Source organism: Hakea prostrata, unplaced genomic scaffold (assembly GCF_041222555.1).
Source record: "Hakea prostrata isolate BN-2017 unplaced genomic scaffold, UWA_Hpros_2 contig_72, whole genome shotgun sequence".
Taxonomy (NCBI): domain Eukaryota; kingdom Viridiplantae; phylum Streptophyta; class Magnoliopsida; order Proteales; family Proteaceae; genus Hakea; species Hakea prostrata.
This window is the reverse complement of record NW_028291191.1, coordinates 103252-120505: the sequence shown is the minus strand read 5'-3', so window position 1 is coordinate 120505 and position 17254 is coordinate 103252. Positions and strand designations below refer to the sequence as shown.

Here is a 17254-nt window from a genome sequence, read left to right as displayed (position 1 = left end):
TGCATCCTCCTCTGTCTGAGTCTGAGATAACAAAATGAGAAGAGCAATGGCAGTAACATTTCTCTTCCTCTCAATGTTGTCTACTACTGTTTTTTCCTATTCAATCTCACCACCCTTAAATCAGTCATGTCTCCCTGATCAGATGTTTGCTTTGCTTCAACTGAAGCATGAGCAACAATCTTCTTTCCATACTCGTGATGATACCCCATTCAATTCCTGGAAGAACAATACCAATTGTTGTTCGTGGACGGGAGTCACATGTGACAGTCTCGGTGGTCATGTGATTGGTCTCGACCTCAATTCTATTGGTCTGTGTGGTTCTATCCCTTCCACAAGTGCACTCTTCCGTCTTACCCGCCTCCAATCGCTGATCCTCTTCAACAATTCAATTAGTGGTTCTATTTCATCCGGGTTCAATCAGCTCTCTCATTTAAGAAATCTCAATCTGTCCCGGAACCATTTTGAGGGCTCTGTTCCACATGGGTTTGATCAACTTTCTAGTTTAACAATTCTCGACCTTTCTCGGAATGATTTTAGCGGACAAATCCATGACAATAGTAGCCTCTTCCACCTTCATAACCTCCAAAAACTCAATCTCTCCTACAACTATTTTGAGGGCTCTATTCTCGATGGGATTGATCGGCTTTCCAATCCGACACATCTCGATTTCCATTGGAATCAATTTAGTGGTCAAATCCATGCAAATAGCAGCCTCTTCCACCTTCTAGACCTCCAAATGCTTGACCTCTCTACAAACAGTTTTGAAGGTTCCATTCCACATGGTTTTCATCGACTCTTCAAGTTAACACATCTCGACCTCTCGTGGAATTCCTTTGATGGTCAAATCCCCTCGGATATTTCACGGTTGACAGAGTTGGTTTCTCTTCGTGTCTCCTACAACAAAGGGTTGAAACTCGAAATCCCAACCTCAAAACTCTCATTCAAAATCTATCCAATTTGACGGTACTTGGTCTCAATTGGGTGAACATGTCATCGATAATAATGACTGGTCTCAAGTTGTATCCTCCATGCTCCCTAACCTCAAATGGTTATCATTGTCTAATTGTTCAATCTCAAAGCTTCGTTGATACATCTCTTGTAAACCTACATTCCCTATCAAAACTCGATTAAGCTTCAACAATTTGTCTTCAACAATACTAGATCTCCTAGGGAAACTCCCTTCTTTAAGAGAACTTTCTCTCTATTCCACAGAATTGTATGGTGAGATTCCGAGGAACCTTTTTTACCTACAACCACACTTAGAACTCTTGGATTTATCTGATAACCATCTTCTCTCAGGTTACTTACCTGAGTTCCCTTATGTAAATTCTCTACGATGGTTATACCTGAGTTCATTACCACCATGTGGAAAGTTGCCCAAGTCAATCAGGAATTTGAAATCGTTGGAGTATGTGAGCTTTTCCAATTGTAGTTTATCTGGACCAATTCCTTCAATCTTATCTTCATTTGCAAATCTAACCAATCTTGTTTCCTTAGATCTTTCATATAATAGTTTGACTAGTCAAATACCTTCATTTTCCAAAGACAAATTTCCCAATCTTTTTTCTCTTTATTTGGGAAACAATTTTCTTCAAGGACCAATCCCGTCTTCATTTGCAAATCTCACTAAACTTAAAGTTTTGGATCTTTCATATAACAACTTGAGTGGTCAAATTTCGTCATTCTTCAAGGGTGGATTTTCCAATCTTGTGACTATATCCTTAGGGAACAATTTGCTTGAGGGGCCCATCCATTCATCTCTATTGTCTATCCCATCATTGCGTTATATAGATTTGTCACACAACCAATTAAATGGTATTCTCAATGATGGTGATCATGATGATAACTTCTCCAACCATTCTAAACCAGTTGGCAAAATCCCAATCTCATCAGCTTGTAATGGAACCAATCTTAGACTTCTTGATTTGTCATATAACAAATTAAGCGGTGCAATTCCTAACAAGTGTTTTGGTCATATGATTGGAAATATATCAGTCTTATTTCTAGAGCAGAACAACTTACATGGGCCAATTCCTACTTCTTTCACCAAAGGATGTAAACTTCAAATGTTAAAGCTCAACGGGAATCAACTCCAGGGGAATGTACCGAAATCAATGGCGAACTGCATTGACTTGGAGGAGTTAGATCTTGGGAATAACCAATTAAGTGGGACTTTCCCCTTTTGGTTGCAAAGCCTACCCCAATTGCGTGTCTTGATTTTGAGGTCGAACAAATTCTATGGTCCTATTTCACCGAAGTTGAAGGTCCGTGATTCTCCTTGCTTTTCAATGCTACAAGTCTTCGACATCTCTGAAAACAACTTTACAGAAAACTGCCATTGGATTATATTTCTCAATGGAAGTTAATGTTGGATGCTAATGCATCTCGATTGGGTGCCTATCTATCTTTGCAAAATATATCTTCTGGTCATGATATCATTGATATAGTAAGCAAAGGGATTCATTTGGAGATGGAAATGATCTTTAGCACACTTACCATCATAAATCTTTCTCACAATAAGTTTGAAGGAAACATTTCAGCAGCAATTGGGGTACTAAAAGCACTCATGGAGGTCAATTTATCTGCAAATGTCCTTATAGGCCAAATTCCGGCTTCATTTGCTCAATTAATTCAATTGGAGTCACTAGATCTTTCCAAAAATAGTTTGTCGGGGAAATCCCCCACCAAATGGCAAGTCTCACATCCCTTTCATTTTTGAATCTATCGAAAAATAATCTCACAGGAATGATTCCACAAGGACAGCAATTTGGAACTTTTTCACCCGCATCGTACGAAGGAAATGTGGGATTGTGTGGATTTCCATTATCCAAGAGATGTGGACCAATAATAGAAAGATCATTTCCTCCAGTTGCTTTAACACTGGAAAAGAAGAAGATTATACAATAGGTTTACTTGATTGGAGATTCATGATTGCGGGGTATTGTTCCGGAGTGATAATAGGGGTAGTCATTGGGCATACTATGTTTTGGAGGATTGTTGGGTGCTTCAGGTTAACCTCAAGAATGCAAATGTGTAAGCCAAAGCAAAGGTCAATGACGATCAAAAGCCATGGATGAGAAAAGTGAAAAGCCATCTATCTTATTATTGAGTAAGAAGATTTATATTGCATATTCCATAATACTTATGCTAGTATATGTGAAAATTTTCCTTCTCTTTCCTCTATTATTTATTTGTATACTTAGGGCCTTTTTGTTATCAATTCTCATTCTCTATTTTGTCAATTTAAAAGAAATGAATATAGTAATCCATTTTTGCTCAAAAATGAAAAATGGTTTGGTAACTTGTCCAGAACAAATTATCGAATTAAAAATAAACTTGGGATGTCAAAATGAAAAGTTGATTAAAAATGACAATGAAAATAGAGAAAAGAATGTAAGTTTTTAATTACACTCTCAATTTACTTTTGAATTTTAAGTGACTTATGCAAAAATGAATAGAGTTCTTTTACCATAATACATAATGGACAAAAAGTTTATAATGGATTTTTTGTCTATTATGGAATTTGGGTTTAAATAAAAATAGGATTCAAAATGACTACTAATCACATAAAAAAAAATGCCATAAAATGAGAATGAGAATTGATAAAAAAAGGCCCTCAATGTTGAGTTTATATTAAAGTACGTGTCGTTTCAATTTCAATTTTTTGAATATCATCTATTTCAATTTTGATTAACGTCTTTTAAAATCATGGGTTTATCAGTTTATGTTTGTTTCTATTGATGAACCTGTAATTGGGAAATCCCATGATTGCTTGGGGAAAATGAGTTGACAAGGTGGGTATAAGTTAAAGTTTAAAAATATTTACAAAATCCCCTCATGAAATGACATCAATATCCTCTATATTTTTATTTCTACTCTAAAAACCTCCAACATCCTCAATCTCTAGATATTTGACTTCTAACTCAAGTAACCTAACAGGCCCTAAGAAAACCAAGAGGTTTAAATCATGTTTTACAGGTATTAAGTTAAAGTTTAAAAATATTTACAAATCCCCTCACGAAATGGCCTCAATATCTAATATATTTTTATTTTCTTCACTCTAAAACTTGTAGGAACTTGATGGGATATTTATATTTCATGCAATCATGGGTGATCTAATGATTGATTTAGTAACATAAGATTAGGATTAGCCGCATAGCAGACTCCCATCGTATCATTTATATGTATGAATAAATGTGTTCCTTAATAAGTTTTCACACTCCAATATTTGTCATGAGCACCAAGGTATGTGAGGTATTGGATAACATCAAATGAAATTTGGGATCTCGGTAATATTTAATATAAATTCCAAACACCATTGTTAAAAGAGGAAAATAGGAAAAATTGTATCCTGTTTTATCCTAAGTTTTATCTTTCTTTCCTTTTCTAGGGGGTGGTGGTTAATGAAACTCCTTACTGAAAAATCGAGCAATACATGTGGGGACATCAACAGAGTCATCTAACCATGGAGTGGTAGGCCAAGATGTCGAGATTGGGACCAACAAGGCCACCTTTGCTAGTTTATTGGTCATTCTAGGAACATAAAGAAAACTACAATTGGGAAACAATGAAGAAAGATGGAGTATGTCAAACACGATAGGATGAGTGCTCAGTGGAATAGGTTTGAGTCTATTGTTAAGAACTAAGACCAATTCCAAATTGTCTGTTTCCACTTTCATATGTCCTTGCCCGGGGTCCTTAGCTGCCTTCAATATTTCCCACAGACGACAACTTCCTCATCAAAGATGTCAACAAACTCAGTTGGGAGAGATGTAGCAACTAAAGCAATTCCATCCTCATCACAAATAATGAAACCCATTCCAGCTTTTCCTACAACTTACTTTGAGCTGCATTCGTGTTAACCTTGTAAGAGCCTTCATGTGGAGGAATCCAATGGCTTGTCGTCTGTGTTTTCTGCCTCACACGTTGGTTGTTGGAGACTCCGTGCACTACTATGCAAAAGTTCTTGAGCATATCTAGTTGCCTTGCTAATAACTTCATCCTGTTTGGTGTTCCTTCTATTGAAGATCCTATCATTTCAAGCTAGCCAGATGTGCCATAACACAAAGTATGCTATACATTCCAAGCTCCTACCTTCCTCTTTGCCATTTACATGGAAGGCATTCCATTTTGCCATCCAATCAGCTGGCTTCATATCCGAGTCAGCCCGCAGGTTCATCAATAAAGGGTAACCAAACCAAACCACTCCCGCAAAGGAGGAGTGAAGTAGTACATGGTCTATAGTTTCAACTTCATCATTGCAACAATTGCAACTCGTGTGAATATTTATATTTCTCCTTAGGAAATCTTCATAGAACCCCACACTATTTGCCACAGCTCACCATAAAAAACTGTGAATTTTAGAGATAGTATGACAGTTCCAAATCCGATTCCGGACGTCCTTAGGTACCTCTTCCCAAGCATCTCTTCTCAAAGATGAAGGTTGTTGTTTCTCCCTTTTATCCCTTTCGTTAACTAATATATGCTCTGCTCATTGCACCGAGAAGATACCTTATCTATCTGCAGCCCAAACTAGCTTGTCTTCACTTGGGAACATAGGGGGATGGATCTTTAATAGTGCTGCAGCAACCTCTGGTACAAATTATTGTTCCACCATGTCTTTCCTCCATGCTCTCTCAACTGGATCAATGAGCTCCTCATCCTTGTGAATAGCATATCCACTTGGGTCCAAAGGGGTTACTACTTTGTGACTCTCAATCTTGTGCACCCACCTTGCTCCCCACACATCAATTATAGTGTATGTGCCTATTTTCCACTGCAGCCCCTTCAATAGCACTCTCCTTCCTTAAAGGATACTCCTCCAGCCCCAAGATGGGTTACTTCCCAATCTTGCCTCCATGAAAGTAGTATGTGGGTAATAGATAGCCTTCATCACTTTATGGAACAATGACTGGGGCTCCTATAGAAGTTTCCACACTACCTTAGAGAGTAGAGCCTTGTTGTGAAGCGCAGGGTCCCGGAATCAAGCCCTCCATTTTCTTTAGAATGAGTCAACTTCTGCCATGAGAGCCAGTGTATGCCTTTTTCATCTTCTTTACCCCCACCCCCAAAAAAGAACCCGGCAGCCAGTCTTCTTGTCTTCTTATGATGCGCCTGTGGTAACCTAAAATGTTAGGCTGCATAGTTTGATGTCGGGAAAGAGTATAGGATTTGTTAGTTTTATGTTTTCATTTTTTTATTTTTTGAAGGTAACTATCCAGTAGATCTTAATATTATTGTAGGCGAAATGAAGAGGGCCAAGGAAACATTTTGACTGTTTGCCATTTCGATTTCTTGGCTTAGAGATTTATGTTTTCAGGCCTTGTCTTGCTCCTTGGATAAGAATCTTTTCTACTCAAAAAATATCAATTGCTAAAATATGGACAAATTACATATAGACTCCATGCATGTGTATCAATCAATTAGATACATCATCTCTCAAAACAGTTCAATTATATAGACACCTGTATTATTAAGTGTTGAGTTAAATGATGATGTCATCACTAAATAAATATTTAAAATACCAAGTTTACCCTTCTTTATCTAAGTATATTTAGGATTCCAAATCTACCCTTATTCCGTTCTCCTTCCTCTCTTGACTTTTGATCCTCTGGCAACACCTGCTTCTCCAATCAATTAGTCAACACCATGAAGGCTTTCACGTGTTTGCAACTCGGCCCAAAGACCCAGAACCTCCACAACCTCCTCCTCCTCCTCCAATCCTTGTTAGTCTTCCCAAAAAATTAAGGTTGGAGTCACGACTTCTTCGATCAAACACCACATCATGTTTCACAGAGAAAACCTCTAAAATCCAAAATTGACATCAAAACTAAACATTGTAAGGAAGAATATATTAAATTCGTGACTAATATTTTACCATGATCTACCCAAATTACCCTCCGGTCTTTCATTGCAAATGGTGAAACGAAGAATGTTAAGAGTACTTGAGAGAGGAAAGAAAAAAAAGACAAGATGTTGTTGACCCTAAAAATGCTAAGAGATTGACGGAATTGGTAAGTGCTTCTCACAAGGTTTTATAAAAAAGACTTGAGGGTAATTTGGATAGTTCTAGTAGAATATCAATTGGGAGGGAAAAATTATCACTAAATTTCGGATTTGATAATTATTTTCAAAAATAAGATCCTTAAGTAAAATTATTTAAAAAATATCTTATTGAGTAAATTTTGATCATCTAGGAAATTTTCCCAATAAAAAAAGGTAAAATTAAGAAAATTTCCCAATAAAAAAAGGTAAAATTGATATCATGATGGCATCATCATTTAACTTTCATATTTAATAGTAAAGGTTCATTTATAATTTACTTTCTTGAGAGGTAGCAGATGTAATTAATTGCAAATAAGGGGGTTAATATGTAAATTTTATGTAATTTTCTCAAATATTTATATATATAAAAAAACCTAAAACATATACCAAATTACCCATACATAATCTTGGGCTTTTCCCTTCGGAGTAGGGCTGTAATCAAGGGTGGGTTGGGCTTTTCGATTGCAATTCCAATCCTAGATGTTTTTAGCTAAGCCCATTCCTACCTTGACCCTAATTCACAACCTATAAATTTTGTCCCTAGCCCTAAACTCTACAGGGCCAAGTCAAGCCCATTCCCATCCTAATTGTCATTGAATAAGCCGAGTTGGGACAGTTGGCCCTGGCCCTAACCCTTGTCCCTAATTGGGCCAAGCCAGCCTTGAACCCTAACCCAACCCTAGAAATTGAAATTAAAACCCAAACTAAAACCCAACCCAGCCTATCTTGACTCTAATATTTAAAAAAACAAAGTGAGGAGTTTGGCATGTATTGTAATGAACTAAAGACCTCTTGAATGAGAAATAATATTCTTACCAACTAACCAATGTTGCATTGATGCCATAATTACATTTTTAGCAAAATTTAATCAAACTAAACAAATATAGGGTTGATCATTTTTGTGACCCAAACCAGCCTTTAGGGTTGAAAAAATCAAGCGGACATCGGACCAGGACTTAAGGCTGGTTTGGAATAGGCTGGGTCTACAGGGTTTTATTGATACTCCTACTGTCTCGTGATCAAATTTGAATCATATAACTTGCTATTAATTTTGCATCTAACCTATTGTTCAATTTGGACTATCTAATATATAAAAATATTGGTGTATTATAAACATATTATATCTTAAAAAGTGACTAACAACAATGTGATGTTAATGTTTAGAGTTTTATGCTTTTAATTATTCTAAGTTTAAAATATGTCTAATCAATGTAGACATTTAAAAAAAAAACTTAAATTTCTACCCAACTTTTTTTTTAAGAGCGAAAAAGGAAGTTTTCTATATAATATATACATAGTGATACGGGAAAATTTACACCGAACCGGGTCTCGCCTTTGGTTTAGACTTTGACTCCGGTCAAAGATGGCTCGACCATGATCGAGGTTCAGACATCCGGTTGAATCATCAAGAAGGAATCTCACAATTCCAAGGATGAACGTGACCCCAAAGAATCCGAGACACGAGACTCGATTGTAGACGGTTGCCATGAACCTCGGGAGTGGACGATCATGCAAAACATGGCAATTGCCACCATTTATGGGGTGAAGGATCGTGTCCGCGAGGAGAACCACCTTCATCTCCGAAAAAGGGGATTAACCACAAGATTTGACAGTCACCAAGAAGAGGCACGAACGAATCTAACGATCGGGAATCAAAGGTAAAATCTATATAAATAAGTAGCCTACGCACAACACAGGTAGCTAAATCGTTTTCCCTATAATCACATTCAATTTTTTGCACTACGACTAGCCTAGCTTTGTGATCAATTCCTTAACTAACTTAGCCTTTGGAGGTGGCCTCCCGACCCCACGGTCGGGCCACGTCTAACTTTGTTTTGCAGGTGTTTCCTCAAGCATCTCAAGGGCTAAGCAGATTTTGGACACATCATTTGGCGTCGTCTATGGGAAACGCTTCAAGAATTCATGGTTACCGGATCCAAGGCGGCGAGGCAGCAGCTTGCGCTCAAAGGCTCCAAGATACTCACCCTCCTGCGGGAAGAGGCATTCCGAAGGTAAAAGTTTGTGAAGATGCTAGATTGGTTGGAGATGAACATCCCAACAACCCAAATAACCTTCAGGAGCAAATGAATCAAATGTAGCTTCAATTTCTGGAGATACGACGAGACGCTTCGTACAATAGCAAGACAAGTAGTGGCTCCTAATCCCCATGATCGGTGGAGGCTCGAGGATGCATGAGAGGAACGGAGATACATCTTTCTCCGAGACAAGGGTGTTCTCGGCAGAGAGATAGGCAACCAGCCGAAGGCCGGAATTATGGGCAAGGTCCCCGAAGAAATTATAGGGGTCGAACCGGAGAACGAAGAACTGGAGAATTGCCTAGAAGAGATGGTCAGCATGATAGGTCGCGAGGCGAGTCGAACCAGGACCATCACCAGGTTAGAATGAGGGGGTTCGCACACATACACCAATGTCCCAACGTTCGGGTCGAGATAGTGTTCGAGAAGATGGCGTTCGGGCGGTTCACATTGATCGGGAGCTGGCGGACATTAATCAAAAGTTGGGACAACTCACCAAAGGAAAGAGAATTGATGGTATTTACTCAATCATCAAGAAAGCCCCGTTCACGAGATGTTATCGCCGAGTTCGAGTTTTCCCATAATTTTAGACTCCCAACTTTCTCCCCTTTTGACGGTTCGGGAGATCCTATTGCACACATCGAGTTACTACTAGCGGACAATGGCCGTTGCTGAAAACTCTAATGCCATTCTATGTAGAGTGTTCTGGTCCTCACTCACGGGAGCAGCACAAAAATGGTTCTCGAATCTTCCTTCTAGAAGAATTACTGATTTTGAAGATTTGGCCCAAAAGTTCATCCATCGGTTCCAAAGCGAAATCGGACCAAGAAGACGGAGGAGACTTTGTTCACCGTCAAGCAAGGAAAGAATGAATCAATTCGGGAATACCCGAAAAGATTCAATAAAGTCACCATGGAGATCAAGAATTTGGACTTACGGTGGCCAAGATTGCACTCTTCACTAGACTTACCAACGGAACACTCTTGGAGCTTTTACTCCACGATATGCCCACCACTTATTCCGAACTGGTGCAAAGGTGCCATTAGCAAGATGAAGTGATTGAGATTCTTGATGTGCGCCAGGGATAAGTTAAGGTCTCCAACTAAGATCAAAAGGCACTGAGAAAGGCCACAGTCGAGCCGCCCAAGCAATGATCGGAATCGTAAGCCACGTTTGGGATGGAGGCAACGTTCGCCCGACCATGCGGAGAATACACCATTGAATACTCCACACTCGGAAATCTTGATGCAAATCAAGAATCGGGACATCCTAAAATGGCCACCAAAGTTGATAGCTAGACCAGGAGAAAAGAACAAGGAGAAGTATTGCCATTTTCATAAAGATTACGGACATTACACGAACGATTGCAGACATCTCAAGGCGGACATCGAAAGGTTGATATCTCAAGGACACTTGTCCAACTTTGTCAAAGGATGAGGTAATGATCAAAGAACGACTTGCCCGAAAAAAAGAAGGGAGGCGTTCGGGAAGCGGGGATCGTCGGGCCGAAGCTCCTCTGTCAAAAAGGGAAAGGAGGTTGTTAAGGCCAGCTGATCTCCTATCCTCATAATATTTGGGGGGCTTAGAACCCAAATCTTTCAAGAAACTAAAGGCCAAGTCCAAGTTCATTGGGTCCGGAGAAGCATCGAAGCGAAAGAGGCCAAATGCGAAGACATCATTACATTCGGTGAAGAAGATGAAAGAGGCGTATGCACACCTCATGATGACGTGATTGTGATCAAGGTTGAAATCGGTCATCGGGAGGTGCACATAGTGTTGGTTGACACAAGATCGTCTGCAGATCTTTTTTCATATGATGCCTACCGAAAGCTGAAAATGGAGGAAGATCCGATGAAGCCATCCTCTACCCATTTGTATGGATTTGCTGGATCATTAGCAATTGCGGAAGGATCGGTACAAGCTGGGGACCTCACAATGGAAAATTTCCCCAAGGAAACCACTATCTGCGTAAACTTCTTAGTCTTTCAGGAGCTTCCCGCACACAACGTCATCCTCGGGAGGCCATCTCTTTCGAAGTCAGGGGCGGTGGTTTCAACCAAGCATATGAAGATCAAATTCCCAATTGAGAAAGGGATTGGACAGGTAGCTCTTGATAAAAAAAAACTTCCCGACAATGCTATGTTTCATATCTAAAGAATAAGGCTGGTCCTAGAAAGGCCACGGCGTTACCGATAGAAGTACGCGATGTTCGGGATGAAGATGAGATGTAGAGGCCCGAACCTGTAGAAAAACTGGAACGAATCCAATTGGACTTTGAGGATGAAAGAAGAACGACCCACATCGGGTCCGAACAACCGGAAGATTTCAAGGAAGAGTTGAAGAGTTTTCTTTGAAAGAACATATATGTATTTGCATGGTCAGTGATGACATGCCCGGCATTGACCGAATAGTCACAGAACACAAGCTTTGGATAAATCCAAAGATCAAGCCGGTAATTTAGAGAAGGAGGAACTTCTCAATTGAGAAGCATGAGGCTATCGAGAGATGAGGTAGAGAAGCTGAAGAGTTTGGGCTTCATCGAACCTATCGAATGTCCAACTTGGCTAGCCAATGTGAAGATGGTCAATAAATCAAATGGAAAGTAGAGGATGTGTACTAATTACACGGACCTTAACAAGGCATGCCCGAAGGATTGTTATCCTTTGCCTCGAATAGATCTCCGATTGATGCAACCGCTGAGTATGAAACTTTGAGTTTCATGGACGTGTACTCGAGCTACAACCAGATTCGATGAATCGAAAAGATGAGAAATTTACAGACTTTCATGACCGATCATGAAAGTTTCTATTACAAAGTCATGTTGTTCGGGTTAGAGAATGCGGGAGCAACCTATCAAAAAGCAGTGAACAAAATCTTTAAAGATTTGATTGGGAAGAATACGGAAGCTTATGTAGATGACATGCTTGGTAAATAGCCTCAAGCGTTCGGGACATATCATAGATTTGGCGAGAGGCATTTTCAGTTTTAAGAAAATATCGGATGAAGTTGAACCTAGAGAAATGCGCGTTCGGAGTATCTTCGGGAAAATTTATGGAGTTCATGGTCTCCCAAAGAGGGATTGAGGCTAATCCAGCCAAAATACAAGCTTTGATCAATATGGAGCCTCCAAAGACCGTTCGGGACGTACAATGTCTAACGAGTAGAGTTGCGGCATTGAAACAGTTCATAGCACAATCGAGAGAAACGTGCCTACCATTCTTCAAAGCCTTGAAGGATTTGAATGGGATCAAAGAAGCACGATGGACGAGACAAGTGCCGAGAAAGCCTTCAAGAACACCGAAAACCACGCTCGGGAAACCACCTCTTTTATCTCGGCCTAGAAAAAGGAGAAACTTTGTAAGTTTACTTGGCAAATTCCCTTTCGGTCGTCAATGTAGTCCTCGTTCAAGAAAAAGAGAAGAAGCAAGTGGCCTATCTACTATGTCATCCATGTGCTCCTGGATGCGAAACCAGATATTCCATGATCAAGAAACAAGTGTTAGCACTCATAATAGCAGCTAGAAAACTCGGGCCCTACTTCTAGCCTCACCCAATAGAGGTATTAACCACTTTTCCTCTAAAAAAAAGTTCATTATAAACCTGATTTATCCGGAAGAATGGTGGCATGGTCGGTGGAGCTTAGAGAGTTACGGGTAGATTTCAATCCACACACAGCTATAAAGGCTCAAGCCTTGGCAAACTTTGTGGTTGAAACTACAACTCCAGCCGAAGAAGGAATTACCGAACCCAATATCCCGACCATATGGGACATTTATGTAGATGGTTCGAGCAATAAACGAGGAGCTGGCACAAGAGTCTTACTAAAAAGTCCAGGAGGCCTTATAATTCGCTATGCCCTAACATTCAATTTTGAAGCAAGAAACAACGAAGCAAAATATGAAGCCTTCATAGCTAGTCTTCGATTGGCAAAAGCTCTAGCAATAGCTGAGATGACTCACATTTACGGTGATTCTCGGCTTATTGTTAATCAGTACAAGGAGAGTACGGGACCAAAGAGCCTAGGTTGTAGAAGTATCAAGAGATGATACAAACCCCGAGGAAGGAGTTCAAAGACATCAAAATCTGTCAGATTCCAAGAAAGGAGAATACCATGGCGGACGAACTCTCAAGACTGGCTAATGCGAAAGAAAGGACCCTTGAACCTTCAGTATATATTGAGGAACTAAGCTTCCCGAGCAACCAAGTGAAAGAAGTTTCATACATTGAAGATGAATGATGCTTTGGATGGACCCGATCATTGAATACTTTCGGGACGACAAGCTGCCCGAAGATCCGAAAGAAGCCAAGATGGTTCAAGTTCGAGCAGCAAGATTCACAATATAGAATGGAAGGCTATATCGAAGATCTTATGCTAGACCGTTGCTCGGTTGTCCGGGACCGAAGGATCGATAACTCGCCTTGGTAGAGGTGCACGGAGGGATCCCGTGGAGCACATATGGGCGGTCGGGCACTAGCACACAAGATTTTGAGGCTCGGGTTATACTGCCAAAGGTTCAAGAAGATGCCATGGAGTATGTGCGCCGATGCAACAATTGCCAAATTCATTCGACCGTGTCAAAAAAGCCTGCAACAACCCTAACTTCTATTCTTGACCCAATCCCATTTGCAACATGGGGAATTGACATAATGGGAAAGTTCACCAAGGCATCAGGCGGTCAGGAATACTTGATTGTGGTGATCAACTACTTCACCAAATGGGTCAAAGCAATCCCCTTGGCAACTATCACTAAGAAAAAGTTGAAAAGTTCGTGTTGGAGTCAATTATCCATAGGTTCGAGATCCCAAAAATTCTTGTAACCGACCATGGAACACAATTTGACAAACCCCAATTCGAACAATTCAGCAACACATACATGATTAAGCATCGAATGTCATCAGTAGCATATCCTCAGAGCAATGGCCAAGTAGTGGTAACCAACCAAACCATGTTGGATGGATTAAAGAAGAGGCTCAAGTCAAATAAAGCTTTGTGGGTCGAAGAACTCCCGAATGTCTTTGGGCATACCAAAATACATTTCAAACACCCATAGGAGAAACCCCTTTCAAATTGGCTTATGGATTAGAAGCTTTGGCTCCGGTTGAGATAATGGCGGAACTCTCCGAGAGAGGAAATTTGAAGAAAAAGCAAATGAACAAGGATTGCTAGACAACTTAGATTTGCTAGACGAAGTTCGAACAAAGTCCGTTGCCCGAAATCAGCATTATCAGTGGAAAATGGCCTCTCATTATAACTCCTAGGTGAAGCATCGACAATTTCGATCAAGGGAGTCCTAAGAAGCACTACGGCATCAAACCCTCGTCATCAAAAGAAATTGGATCCTTCATGGGAGGGGCCATATATGATAATCAAGCTGGTAGATTTGGGAGCGTATAAGCTGAAGAATCTAGCTACGGATCGTGAACTTGGTCGGTCTTGGAATGCAAGACATTTGAAGAAATTCTATCCTTAGTCATTTTCAAATTATATGTAATCGCATTTTTATGCAATCTATATTTTCAAAAACCAAATCTCTTTTAAACGGGGGCATGACAGGATAGATAGCACAAATGGCATGATCAATTCAAAAGGCTTTGGTTTAATACCCGAGTGAGACCTTCGAAAGCCTAGAGATAATTCTAAAGGAATTTCTCGGGTAAAAGGCTTCGGTTTAATACCCGAGTGAGACCTTCAAAAGCCTAGAGATAATTCTAAGGAATTTCTCGGGTAAAAGGCTTCGGTTTAATACCCGAGTGAGACCTTTGAAAGCCTAGAGATAATTCTAAGGAACTTCTCGGGTAAAAGGCTTCGATTTAATACCCGAGTCGAGACCTTTGAAAGCCTAGAGATAATTCTAAGGAATTTCTCAAGTAAAAGGCTTCGGTTTAATACCCGAGTGAGACCTTCGAAAGCTTAAGAAGATTTTAAATTTTCTAAGCATGGGGCAGGGTTAAGCCCGAAAGGCATCCTCGGAAACTTATGCCCTAAGTATGCAATGTTTGCTATGTTTAAGCAAATATCGAGCAAAGCGATTGAAAAAGAAGCTTTAATTTATATAAGGACCAGGAAGAGCCAACCTTCACAAAGTTCAAAAATCTACTACATATGAGATCCGAACGAGAACGGCTCATTCTTGAACAGGTTTTTTACATCTCATAAAAACAAAGTAAACATCGTGAGCCGAGGAGCAATGTCAAGTAAAAAAAAAAAAAAAAAGCGCAAATGTTGTTGTATCTCAATTAGAGGATGTTGGTAGTGATCCAAGATGACCGTTAGTTTGATCGGGCCCTTCGACCGACACATGAATCTCGCCCTCGGCAATTGTGAATAGTTCCATAAGCTTCGAACGGGAGTTAAAGGTGGAGAGTCATCGAGGTAAAGCTCAAGATCATGATCGGCAACGGTAGGATCTTCTAAGCCTTCGGCCCATTCGGAAAGGGGAAGTTGGAGACTCTCAAAAACTTCAAGGTGGCAGACGTTTTGATGAGGAGCCGTGTCAAAGCATGGCTTCCTCCTCGAAATTGATTTCCAAACATCATTTAGGCCATCTCTCGTAGGCTTGAGTATTGAAGGGAACCAATAAGTCATTGAAGGGCTTGCTGCTTAAGTACTTAAGGACATAGGCCATCCTAGTCTCAACAGGGAACATGTTCGGGCTTAGAAGAAATCGCCCGACTTTGAAGTTCAACCACCTTTGCTTCGATCTCTTTAATTCCTCCCGAAGCCTCGTCACTTCTAGTTCAAGACTGCAAATGTTTCCTTTAGCAACTTCAAGATCCTTAGAAACTTTTTCTAGTTTTTGACTATCTCCCCGAAGACGATCAATCTCAGCATCTTTAATCTTCACCTCCTTCTCAAGCTTTGTAGACTTGACGTTTAGCTTCCCAATCCGAAAGATTTCCTCCACCGCTTGTGGATGCTATCGGTGATGACCCTACAATGGCAGAAGAATGTTTTAAAAGGCAGAGTTCAAAAATCAAGAATACTTTACAAAGAGCTTACGGGATATAAAGGCAAAAGACTTTAAAGAAAAAAAAAAAAAAAATTTAAAAGAAAAAGAGTCAACGACGGAAAGAAGAAATAAAACTTTCTAATGGCCCGCTTTGGACTCTATAGGCATTTGAGCGAAGGTACACCACCGTAGTGCTTTGTCAAAATCATCTCGTCGGAAGGTCGGTCCTTTTCAACTTCCAGGAAGGTACATGTTGGTGCAACCTAGAGGGGGGTGATTAGGTTGCAACTAGTGGATTGTCCCAATTTTTGGGTTTGTGCGGAAATACACGGTAAATTGAAAATTCAAATGAAACTAAACAATACAAGCAACCACAACACGAGATTTATAGTGGTTCGACTATACAAGTCTACGTCCACTCCTCTCTTGGCCTCAAGAGAGTATTCCACTATTGATTCTCTTTCAATACAATGGGTAGAGATCAAACCCTTACAATAATCTTTGTTACGGGGCAAGAGAACCCTTTACAATCTTTGTTTAACAAGCGGGGGCAAGAGCACCCCTTAACAATCTTTGTTTACGGGCAAGAGCACCCAAGCAATCTTTGTTCACGGGCAAGAGCACCCAATGACCAATTCTAATCTACCAACCTAGACTAGAATTGAAACAGATTACAAAGGAAGGATGTTACCTTAAGAGGTGTGACACTTTACCTCTTTTGTGAATGTGATGCAATGTGAGTTGTATGCTCAAATGGAAATGTATGCACCACCGACGCCTTTAATCACCTCAAGCTTGGCTTCCACAAGCTTGCTTAATACCTTGGAATGTTCTTCAAGGTTGGGGAGAAGGTGAAAGGCAAAGCACAAAGTTTTCTTGCAATTTGAGAGCTTAAGATCACTTGGGGAGTGGGTGATCAAGTGTGAGTATTGTTACTCTCAAATGAGGTGAATTGGGTTTACATAGAGCACCTTTGAGTGCCAAAACCCAATCCCCAACGGATAGAAAACGGACATAATTTTGTCCTATTTTTAGCCCGACGGTCGTCCGTCTGGTCGACGGTCGACCGTCGATCGAAAAAGAGCCGTTAAAAACTAGCCGTTGTAGGCATTTTTTAACCCGGACGGAATTCCCGTCCGCACGCCGGAACTCCGTCTCCGACGGTCAGCCGTTTGCGGCCAGACGGTCATCCGTCTCGGACGGAAATTCCGTCTGAGCTTCTGT

General features: G+C 40.3%; 1 protein-coding gene across 1 annotated transcript; it reads left to right on the top strand.

The window, feature by feature from the left end:
* On the top strand, window positions 1-2907 carry LOC148998999 (uncharacterized). Its single transcript, XM_089141546.1, is given in 4 exon segments — window positions 1-906; window positions 1088-2315; window positions 2357-2666; window positions 2669-2907. Coding segments are annotated over 4 exon segments (2649 nt in total). The 5' UTR covers window positions 1-34.
* The last annotated feature ends 14347 nt before the right edge of the window (window positions 2908-17254 follow it).